Below are 12,259 nucleotides of genomic sequence, written 5' to 3'. Positions count from 1 at the left end.
TTCAAGAAACTCTACACTAAAGCACTATTCCAGAGGTGCTTTGAAGTGACCTCTGACATAGAGTTTTGGAAAGATCACTTTACTATTGCCCATTGCATAACTCTCATTGACAAAAGCCTGGCAGGAAGTTTCATACAGAACAATGAACTCTGCTTGGAGGACTTTGAGGCTGTGTCTGTAGTGGAGGATATTGTCTCTCTGGGCAGGTCTACGGGTCTGGATGTGAATGATGGTGATGTGGGGGGCACAGGGAAGAGCTGATCACTGAGGAGCTGCAGGAGCACAAGACTAAGATGGATGCACTCTTCAGGCTTGGAAGAGGAGATAGAGGAACCCCCTACTTCATTAATCAAGGAAATCTTTGCCAAATGGATGGGCGTCAAAAACTTTGCAGAGAAGTACCGCCCAAACAAGCCGTAATAGCATTGTCTAGAATGACCAGACAATGTCACATTTCTGAAACATCCTGAGGAGAAGGCAGGAGCACAGTTCTTTGGACAGATTTTTAGTAAAAGTCAAACCAGGTCCAAATAGGGAAAAGAAGAGGGGACTCTCCTTCTAAACAGTAACATTTCCTCCTTTTCCCTTCTCAGCACTATCCTAATAGGCAAAGTAAAGTGAGGTTAATTCTTTTGCATTTATATATATATTTTAGTATTAAGCAGTGTTTAAATTATTTTATACAACCCTACCAATGTATAATATGCCAGTAACAATAGGGTTTTTTCATGGGAATGGATTAATAGTTTTCCCTATATTTCTTATGGGAAAATTTGTTTGGTATAATTCCAAGGTCCTGGAACGGATTAAGGACATGTACCGAGGTACCACTGTATATAATTTTCAAAAAATCATAGGTGGATTAATGACTATCTTTAATAATGTAATATATGATATTTAAAGTACCTTACAGATCCAGATCCAGCACTGGGCCCTGATGGTTGCCAGGGCAAACACTATCTTTCTTAGGTAGTAAGTTACTAAATGCTGTAAGGAGTTTTTATGAGGATAGTGAGGCTCAGATTAGGGTGTGTAGGAGAGAGAGAGAGAGATTACTTCCCAGTAAAAGTAGGTCTTAGACAGGGATGTGTAATGTCACCATGGTTGCTTAACATATTTATAGATGGGGTTGTAAAAGAAGTAAATGCTAGCATGTTTGGGAGGGGTGGGATTAAATTATGGGGAATCAAATACAAAATGGGAGTTGACTTACTTTTTGCTAATGATACGGTGCTTTTGGGGGATTCTAAAGAAAAGTTGCAAAGGTTAGTGGACGAATCTGGGTGTGTAAAGGTAGAAAGTTGAAAGTGAACATAGATAAGAGTAAGATGATTAGGGTATCAAATGATTTAGATAAAAATTGGATGTCACATTGGAGGGAGTATAGAAGAAAATGCTTTCAGATATTTGGGAGTTGACACTGCAGGGATGAGAGAGAGTTGATGAACTAGCAGAAGGAAACAAGAAAATGTAGACTACAAGTTGGAAGAAATATTGTAATGGTGTTAATTATTGTGGTAATAAGAGTGAAGGTGGCAGTAAAAGAAATGGTGTCAATAATTATATTAACAGTGCTAGCAACAATAATGGTGTTAATAGCAGTGGTGGTGGCTGTCAGAATGTAACTTCATTCTGACAGGCTACTTAATGTATGCTCTAATCTCCATATTTTCTTCTGTGGAGTTGCTGTTGCCTAGTATTGTTAGGGCAATACAACAAGGAATTGGTGGATTTTTTTTCAGTGGGTAGGAGGCTTTCCTCTGTGGTCAGTCATGATGTAGCCAGCATTTCCTTGTTATAGTTATTTAACTAAGTTTTATCATAGACCAACATTCAGATAAGTCTCAATGACTGTGGAGACAAATGATGTAAAGATGGAATTGAGGAGCTCTCAATTTAGAACTTGTTTTGCATAAACTTAGTAACAGGACCAGTAGGTCTCTTATGGTGCTCTCATCTCTGTTCACCTCATTGACTTAACCACTTGCCTGTATTTGGTTGCTGTGCACTGACTGAAGACTAATACTATAATAAAAAAGTGTGAAACCCATAAGGGTTATCAGTGCTGAACACTGTCTCCACAAATATTTTTAAACTATTGTAATCAAGACTAAGTGCTAAACCACCAGGGACATACAGCACTGCATGTGTCTCAAATATTTTTATTTAAATTATGGGCAGTGGGCTCAGCCCAATAATTGTTAAAGGTATAAAAGATTACCTCCTGGCATGGAAGTTCTCCTTTGCCTACCACCAAGGTAGGTAGTGACATAGCCACTACATTACATTAGTCATCTTTTGTATAAGGACCATGATTGGCTAAGATTAATAGTGTACAAGAGTAGGTTTTATAATTAAAGTATTGATCATTCTTTCTCCTTGGGTTATATTTATCCCATTTGTTTACAAGATGACTAATTTAGGCCATAGACTATTAATGGTGGTATAATAGACCAATTTACATTAGAAAAATAAAATCTGTGCACTGCACGGTGGTGGTTTATTCATAAGGGAAGTTGTCAGGCATTGACCTATTCACTTATTAAACTATTATTGTACCAGTGGTTCAACAATTATTGGTATATCCCTGTGCTGAAGCATCTACTGGCATACTGAAGCAAGGTTTCCCCACCCCATTTAAAAACAAATAATTAGTTATGTCTATTTTAATATTCTTACAAAATAACTACATAAAATACTTAACATATTATCACACCTAGACAAAATAAATAAATATTCTACTTTAAGTATATGAAAATAGCTTTTTAAGCATAAGCAGTCTTCTATTCATCTTGTATTTTAAATGAAGAAGCAAGTAATATTCACATTCAAGATAGCTGTGCATCTGCCTACATAAATATACTGACAACCATATGTATAGGGATCATTCATGTTTCAAGGATACACTTCAGATTTTCTAATAAAATATGCAATAATTAGTGTATTATGATTGTAAACTCTCAGAACAGATAAAAGTTGAACCCGTGGCAAACCAGTCCTAAAATCTCTGGGTCAGTATCCTAACCTCTCCATCATGCAAGCCTAATATGATTCACCTTTCATGTGTGAATCTTATTAGACCAGTATGGTGTAGTTCAGAACACTTATTATAATAAAAATGTGCTAAACCACAAGGGTTATACAGCGCTGCTTCAGAACACTAGCTTGCCTAAATTTAAATCCTGCCCCTTTTATAAATATAAAATTTTCATTCTTTGTGATCGAATAAGAACTATATTAGTTCTTTTCATGCTACAGTTACAGGAGTAATTTTTGGGAAAGCTGGTTCATATTTCAAATATCAATTTTTTCCATATTGAAATGCAGGAAGCATTACCTTTTAAATTATTGAATTTTTCAGATCTTTTACAAAAAGATGTATTCAAGTAATGTGTTTATTCCAGTTCCACTAAGATTTGTTCCTCTTCCACTGTATCTCCCTCTTTCACATGTACAGCTACAACTTTCCCACTTGTTGCTGCTGAAAGAGAATTCTGCATTTTCATTGCCTCTGTTTAGGAAGAAAAAATTTATTAATTAGACATGTGTGCCGTAACTATTTTGAAGATGTTTTGCCAACCAATGACTCTTTTAATTCAATACAGGAATATATATGGAAGATAATGAATCCTTTTAAAAGCATCAATCTTTCATTACCCTTTAAAGTGTTTGTACAAGGGTTAACTATTTACCACTTGATCATCAATTAAATTTTTGTGTGCTTAATTTTTACAAGGACACAGAGAGCATTTATAGGTACCACGTGAGGTGAAAAAGTCTATTGACTCATAGTAATTCAACCATTATTACCATACACCACAAATTAGTGTGTTTAAAATATTGTACCTGGTATATATCTCAAACCCCAAAATACCTGATTTTATGGTAATCTGTTCCAAGGCACCAGAACATGCCCTAAGATACCTTTTGTTGTTTAAACAAGCAAGCATAGGCTGCAGCTTGAAATATTCAGTGGCACTCAACAGCAGAGTAAGCCTATCATACATAGGCTTATGCCCAGGCCAGGGAAAGACAGGTTAGTTAAGACAAGGAATATAAAGTTGGGGCAGGGCAGAACAGGTCCCTGTTTATGATATCTGAAACCTTGAAGTTGTCCACATTTTGCATTGACTAGATGAACAAACATCTTTATAGAAAATACAATCCAGTTACAACTATTTTTTTTTAGTGGTAATAAGAGATCGATTTTCTGAGAATTTATTCCCTACTGTACTGTGTACAACTATATGAAGTACAGTGAACCCCCGGTTAACGATATTTTTTCATTCCAGAAGTATGTTCAGGTGCCAGTACTGACCGAATTTGTTCCCATAAGGAATATTGTGAAGTAGATTAGTCCATTTCAGACCCCCAAACATACACGTACAAACGCACTTACATAAATACACTTACATAATTGGTCGCATTGGGAGGTGATCGTTAAGCGGGGGTCCACTGTAACTGTAAAATACAAAATGACTAATATCTCTTTCTAGAGCTGTAACAATATTCGGTGGGGCTACCACTCGCAGGACGAGCTGCGGGTGTACAATTAACTTAGATAGGGTTGGGCTCTGAAATGAGCCGAGGTAGGATAGCAGTTCTTAACCTGTAAACGGTCTAAATGTATATATACGTTCACTACCCCAGTGCTCCGAATACTTTGAAAAATAAAAAAATCATTTTTTTTAATGAAAATAAAGAGCACATTTTTCTAAGTGTTATAGGATTAAAATAAAAAAAATTAGGGTCAGTACTTACTGAGATATGAGGGAGCAAAGTTGGCACTTAATGTTCACCTGATGGCAACATAGGTCCTGCTGCTTGCAGAAGTGTTGCCTATATACCATTTTTTCTCATTTTTATATAATTTTCATGTTCTAATAATTACAACATATTGTAGTTCTTGCCATTTCATAACCAATCTTTGTTCTGACACTAATATTAGGTACTCAAATTGACAGGTGGACATTTATACCTGCCTTGGTCATTTACTATTGTCTAGGAATATATACAAAGTATTTATAGGTCCCAGTAATGTTTTGGATACATGGGAGTATAGAAGAGGAAGAAGGAAGAAATTCCCCTGAAGCTATGTGTAAGACAAGTGTTCAGTGACAAGCATCTGGGAGAGCAGTGATAAGATCAGATATGAGATGACATTTGATGGGCTCCAGCAAGGGTGCAAAGATAAGCTATGACATTTGATGGGCACCAGCGAGGGTGCAAAGATAAGGGATGACATTTGATGAGCTTCTCTGTCTCAGAGAGAGCCACTGTGAACCAACAGGTATTCTTATGCATTTTATCTACAAGCACAGTATAGCACTTCGGATTTTTTACGTTATCCTAGGTAATTTACACTATGTATACTTGTGAGACAGACAGACCCTAAACTTGGGGTTAACGCCACTTTCCTCTTAAAAGGGGAGTGTTAATATGACATTACATCAGTAAATCCTTGGTGTTTGCAGCACTGTTTTCTCTAGCTGGCACTCAATATAACTGGTGCTCCCACAAGGTACTAAATGGTCCCAAATTTTTTTTAATATGGTGCACACCGAGTGTTAAGACCCATTCTTTGCTGACCAGGCATCTCAGGCCAATTGTGCCAAATTTGGAGGCAGGAAAAATAAAATGTATATATATGTTTGGGGCGCTAGCGGTAAGAACGTATATATACGTTTGGACCCTTTATGGGTTAAAATGTATAAAAAGTTATCCCTTAGTGTATTTATCGCACTGCTAAATTTTTTTTAAATGGGGTTACCTTGCACCACCTACCATAGTTCTTAGTCTCATATGGAGTTTATTGTTTGAAGATTTTAAAGAAATCCTTCTAGTATTCTAATGGTGAAAACACTTTGAGTTCCAGGATGTACAATTTGAGGGACTGTGTGTGTACCCAACAGTTTAGTTGTCTAAATTGATGTAGCAGTGAAAGCTCTCTTTACATTCCCCAAATCTACAGCTTCCCCTGCCTTTAACAGGGTTGTTAATATACAGAAAATATTTCAGTCTTGAGCACACAAGTGCCTTAAACAGTATCAACACTGACTTAGAAAAATAATAGTCTAAAATAATTGATGCTAGCTAAAAATTATGACAGAAACATTAGTGTTCCTCTATCAAGTGGTTTGACTGAATTTTGTAATCTGTTCTGGTAATTATTTCCTACATTTTTCATGGTCTGTTCTAGGCTTTAGTCAAAGATTAACCTTTTTTTAAAATCCAGAAACTACTGGTACTTTGAGATAAAAGTATAAAGGCCTCTACATATGAAAATGATTTTTTTTTCAACAAATGAAGTTTCTCTTTTTAAATTTAGTAATGTATACAGGAGAAGGAGCCACTAGCTCCCTTGCTCCTGTCATTTCAGTTGCCTCTTACGACACACATGAAGATAAGAGGAAATAAAGAATAAGAACTATTAAGAAAATAGAAGAAAACCTTGATGGGTGTGTAAGTATATGCATGTGTAGTATGACCCAGGTGTAAGTAAAAGTAGCAAGATATACCTGTTATCCTGCATGCTTATGAGACAAAGAAGACAACAGCAATCCTGTCATCATGCACAACAAATACAGATTTCCATTTCACACTCACTTGGCAGGACGGTAGTACCTCCCTAAGTAGATGCTGACTACCTATGATGATATATTAATACTCACCAATAACACAAACTTCCTGACCTTCAGCTACCATGTCTCCTGGGCCACAAGCAATTGATTTGACCAATCCTGGCATTGGAGACAAAACTTGCTTGCTTTGGTCAACCTATAATAGGAACATGAAAATAAGCTTTAGAAACAAAATAAAAGCCCATGGTACAAGTGATGAAAGAAGTGCTAAGGAAATCCATCAGCAAAATATGGATGGGAGTAACTGATGAGAGAAGCTTCAATATGAAAATGGGAGAAAGTTTGATGTCGGTAAAAGTCCCATAAGTGGTTGTATCGGAATGAAGAAAGAACAAAATATAATGCTAAACATATGAAGAAGAAATACCATCAGAAAAGAATTTAAATGTGAGGAAGCAGGTTTTGATGAAGTATATAAAAATGGTATGTATTATATGCAGTGGATAAAATGAAATAGAATGGCTGTGGAAAATTGCCCGAAGATAAAGTGGCATTGTGCTACATTATTGGAAAAGTTTTAATTATACACATAAATGAAAAAATCTTAATTGAACATATGACTGGAAAAGTTTTGGCTGTACCTTTGACCAGCAGCTTGAATGAGTACAGCCAGTACAAAGGTCACTCAGTATTCATAGCCATAAAAAACATACACAACTCACAATAAGAACAAGGATAAAATCAACAAAGAATAAAACCAATTATGAGTATTGTGTTTAGTGTACACCACAAATATGACAGTGTTGTATTCAGTCCATGTACAACAATTTGTGATAATATCTGTTTAATGATTCTAGTTTTTATTATTTCATTCTGTAATGTGTACGATGCTTGGTGGAGAAACACAATACAAGCTAAACATATTACTTACCCTTGACAACTAAACTGACATTTAACCTCAGACTACTTGATTATGTGGCAGGACCAGATCTTTGCTGGGGCCTCAAGGGACATCCTGAATGCCTTGTGAGGGCGAGTACACTAAGTACTGAGTAGCTGACAAGAGCCCAGAAAACACAAATTCTGTCAGTGAGTGGATCCTACTAATGAACTGCCAACAGACATTGTAACATGGAACTTTTATTTCAACACTACTTCTAAAAGCTTACAAGTATGACTTGATACAGCTTCAGAGCAAAATGTTGTCCCAATAAAAGATTATTTTGCAATGATTTTTTGTGATCACCTCTTTAATTCATATTAGAAGTACTTATTAATCACAGGTCAGTCTAGTCTACCTAGAGGGTATTCCAGGGATCAACACGTCTACGACCAGGCCTCCCAGTGGATCAGGGTCTGATCAACGAGGCTGTTACTGCTGGTTGCACGCAGTCCAACTTACGAACCACAGCCCGGCTGATCTGGCACTGACTTTGGGTATCTGTTCAGCTCCCTCTTGAAGACAACCAGGGGTCTACTGGTAATGCCCCTTATGGTTGGTGGGAGGCTGTTGAACAGTCTTGGGCCCTGGACACTCATTGCATTTTCTCTTAGTGTACCAGTGACGCCCCTACTTTTCACTGGGGGTATGTTGCATTGCCTGGCAAATCTTTTACTTTCAACGGGAGTGATTTCTGTGTGCATATTGGGACCAGTCCTTTCCAGAACTTTCCAGGTGAAGATTATATCATCTCTCTCTCCCCTGCACTCCAGTGAGTACAAGTCAAGTGTTAAAATATTTACATAAATTCAAGGAAATGTAATCAAGGTTCATATAAAGTTGGTTAAGATATGAAAATAAACATCCTAAACCACTGAATATATTGCTTATAATTAGGGCAAATTCTCTCAGTTGTTTGCATTTACTGTTTACTTCTATTTACCAGCAAGACAATGACCAATTTGCATTTCTCAAGACAAGTTACAGTATTGTTTAAAAAGAATATAGGATCATGATCTCCACTTTTCCATAACATTTTATTAAACTATTACAGCATCTGTAGTATTAAAGGTAATTTGTTAATTCTTAAGTCTGATCCCTTTTTTTTATTTTATTCTAATCATGAAGAAGCGCTAAGCCTGTAGGGATCATATAGTGCCTGAGAAATGGGAGGCCTTCAGATTCAACCCAAGGATGGGTAGGCTAGGTCCATTTTCTTGGATCAAGAGCTCCTCTCTCCTGAGGGGTAAGCTTTGATCAATATCCACATCACTACGTATACTGTATATATATTTTAGAATAGATCTCAGAAAAGAAAGTTGGTTTAGCCAGAAGATAAAATAAAAGAACATCAGGTATTAACAAGAGGATGTATTCACACACCCCTTAAAGAGCTTGACAGCAAGTATCATGGAAGACACTGGCAGATACCCTAGTTTCTCTCATAATAAAAGTGTATAATGAAACACTGAGACAGCAACTATTCTCCTTTGATGAATTTTGAGAGTTTTACTACTACTGGGCCAGGCTTCTCTCTCTTTGAAAAGAAATAAGTGTGTACAACAACTAAAAGCTTCAAATTCTTGATATACCTAACTTATCCAGTAACTGTAGTGCTGTCTATTTATTTTATAACTTTCCTGAGCTAACTTTATTCAAATTTGCTTGCGCTACACATTCCTAATGCAGTTTTTAGCAATTATCCACTATTAATATTTAGTTTCAAATATTTTCCACAGGCAAAACAAACTACCAAATAAGACTTTTCTTATGCACTTGCTCTCCTCTTCTTTCAACAAACCGGCCATATCCCACCAAGGCAGGGTGGCCCAAAAAGAAAAACAAGTTTTTCCTCATAACTTTAGTAATGTATTCAGAAGGGGTTACTAGCTCCTTGCTTCCGGCATTTTAGTCGCCTCTTATGACACATGGCTTACGGAGAAAGAATTCTGTTCCACTTCCCCATGGAGAATATGCACTTATTACAGTAATAAAATTTATCTTATTCTCCGTATTTCCAATGACAATACATCAACTTTTTCTTATTTAACTTATTATTAAATTACCATTTTTCACTTTCTGCTCTAAAATAATTCCTTTATTTACAACTGCAAACTTTTGATATTAGTGACCCACCTTGGGTTTCTCAGGTATGAGGGAGAAGTAGCGGTGCACCTCTTGAGACACAACCTGACACTGGAATGCAGTCCCTCTGTACCTGTAAATCACACAGGATTTTAAAACGAGTATTCCTTCTTTTCTTTGGATAAAATTATCCACACATTACAGCAGTTTCACTGATTAAAATATATGCATACCTGTACTTGAAAATTATACAGAATATACTGGGTAAAGTATATAGCTGAGTTACTACTGAAAGAATTATGGGTAACATAAGAAAGGAGGAACGCTGCAGGAGGCCTGCTGGCCCATACTAGGCAGGTCCTTTACAATTCATCCCACTAACAAAACATTTGCCCAACCCAATTTTCAATGCCACCCAAGAAATAAGCTCTGATGTGAAAGTCCCACTCAAATCCAACCCCTCCCACTCATGTACTTATCCAACCTAGATTTGAAACTACCCAAAGTCCCAGCCTCAATAACCCAACTAGGTAGACTGTTCCACTCATCAACTACCCTATTTCCAAACCAATACTTTCCTATGTCCTTTCTAAATCTAAACTTATCTAATTTAAATCCAATACTGCGGGTTCTCTCTTGGAGAGACATCCTCAAGACCTTATTAATATCCCCTTTATTAATACCTATCTTCCACTTATACACTTCGATCAGGTCTCCCCTCATTCTTCGTCTAACAAGTGAATGTAACTTAAGAGTCTTCAATCTTTCTTCATAAGGAAGATTTCTAATGCTATGTATTAATTTAGTCATCCTACGCTGAATGTTTTCTAACGAATTTATGTCCATTTTGTAATACGGAGACCAGAACTGAGCTGCATAATCTAGGTGAGGCCTTACTAATGATGTATAAAGCTGCAGTATTGACCTCTGGACTTCTGTTGCTTACACTTCTTGATATAAATCCCAGTAATCTATTTGCCTTATTACGTACGCTTAGGCATTGCTGTCTTGGTTTAAGGTTGCTGCTCACCATAACCCCCAAGTCCTTTTCGCAATCTGTATGGCTAAGTTCTACATCATTTAACTTATAAGTACTAGGGTTATGGGCACTCCCAAGCTTCAGAACCTTGCATTTATCTACATTGAACTGCATCTGCCACTTTTCTGACCAAGAATAGAGTTTGTTTAAATCCTTCTGAAGTTCCATAACATCTACGTTTGAATCAATTATCCTACCTATCTTTGTGTCATCGGCGAATTTGCTCATATCACTAGTAATTCCCTCATCAAGATCATTGATATATATTATAAACAACAACGGGCCCAAGACTGATCCCTGTGGAACGCCACTTGTTACAGATCCCCACTCGGACTTAACCCCATTTATGGACACTCTCTGCTTCCTGTCAGTGAGCCATGACTCGATCCACGAGAGCACTTTTCCCCCAATGCCATGAGCTGCCACTTTCTTTAACAGTCTATGGTGCAGAACTCTATCAAAAGCCTTACTAAAATCTAAGTAAATAATATCAAATTCTTTATTGTGGTCAACAGCCTCAAAAGCTTTACTGAAGAAAGTTAATAAATTAGTTAGACAAGACCGGCCTCTTGTGAATCCATGCTGAGTATCATTAATCAAGCTATGCTTATCGAGATGGCTTCTTATAATCTCAGCTATAATTGACTCTAGTAATTTGCCTACAATTGAGGTCAGGCTTATTGGGCGGTAATTTGACGGTAACGACTTGTCCCCTGTTTTAAAAATAGGAATTACATTAGCCATCTTCCACATATCAGACACTACACCTGTTTGAAGAGATAAATTAAAAATATTAGTTAATGGTTCACAGAGTTCCATTTTGCATTCCTTAAGAACCCTTGAAAAAACCTCATCAGGACCCGGCGACTTATTTTGCTTCAGTCTGTCTATCTGCTTCACAACCATCTCACTAGTGACTGTGATGTTACATAATTTATCTTCTTCTAGCCCACTGTAAAAATTAATTACTGGAATATTGTTAGTGTCTTCCTGTGTAAAAACTGAGAGAAAATAATTATTTAAAATCAAGCACATTTCATTCTCTTTGTCAGTAAGGTGCCCATAGTTATTTTTAAGGGGACCTATCTTATCTCTAACTTTTGTTCTATAGACCTGGAAAAAACTTTTTGGGTTAGTTTTAGAATCCCTAGCAACTTTAATTTCATAGTCCCTTTTAGCTTTTCTTATCCCCTTTTTAATGTCCCTCTTAATGTCAATATACTGATTCATAAGATGACCCTCACCTCTTTTGATACGCCTATAAATTCCTTTCTTATGCCCTAGTAGATATTTGAGCCTATTATTCATCCATTTTGGGTCATTTCTATTTGATCTAATTTCTTTATATGGGATAAACGCTCTTTGAGCAGCATGTATAGTGTTCAGAAAACTGTCATATTGATAGCTCTCTACGTTACCCCAGTCAACAGATGATAAGTGTTCTCTAAGCCCATCGTAATCTGCTAAGCGAAAATCTGGGACTGTTACTGAGTTATCGCTACTATCGTACTTCCATTCAATGCTAAATGTAATTGATTTGTGGTCGCTAGCACCCAGTTCCTCTGAAATTTCTAAATTATTAACAAGGGATTCATTGTTTGCCATAACTAAGTC

The 12,259-nt window shown here is 36.7% G+C and overlaps 1 protein-coding gene across 1 annotated transcript in view; it reads right to left on the bottom strand.

The window, feature by feature from the left end:
* Positions 1-2,650: 2,650 nt before the first annotated feature.
* LOC128696938 (propionyl-CoA carboxylase alpha chain, mitochondrial-like) overlaps positions 2,651-12,259 on the bottom strand; it is a 76,246-nt gene continuing 66,637 nt past the window's right edge. The window contains exons 14-16 of the mRNA XM_070095096.1: positions 9,658-9,739; positions 6,672-6,777; positions 2,651-3,511 (exon numbers count right to left, since the gene is read on the bottom strand). Of these exons, the coding sequence (XP_069951197.1) occupies positions 3,396-3,511; positions 6,672-6,777; positions 9,658-9,739 (304 nt within the window). The 3' untranslated portion in view covers positions 2,651-3,395. The remainder of the gene's footprint in view (positions 3,512-6,671; positions 6,778-9,657; positions 9,740-12,259) is intronic.

The sequence above is a fragment of the Cherax quadricarinatus genome, chromosome 49 (genome assembly GCF_038502225.1).
Source record: "Cherax quadricarinatus isolate ZL_2023a chromosome 49, ASM3850222v1, whole genome shotgun sequence".
In the NCBI taxonomy this organism is placed as follows: Eukaryota; Metazoa; Arthropoda; class Malacostraca; order Decapoda; family Parastacidae; genus Cherax; species Cherax quadricarinatus.
This window is presented reverse-complemented; position numbering and strand designations above follow the sequence as displayed.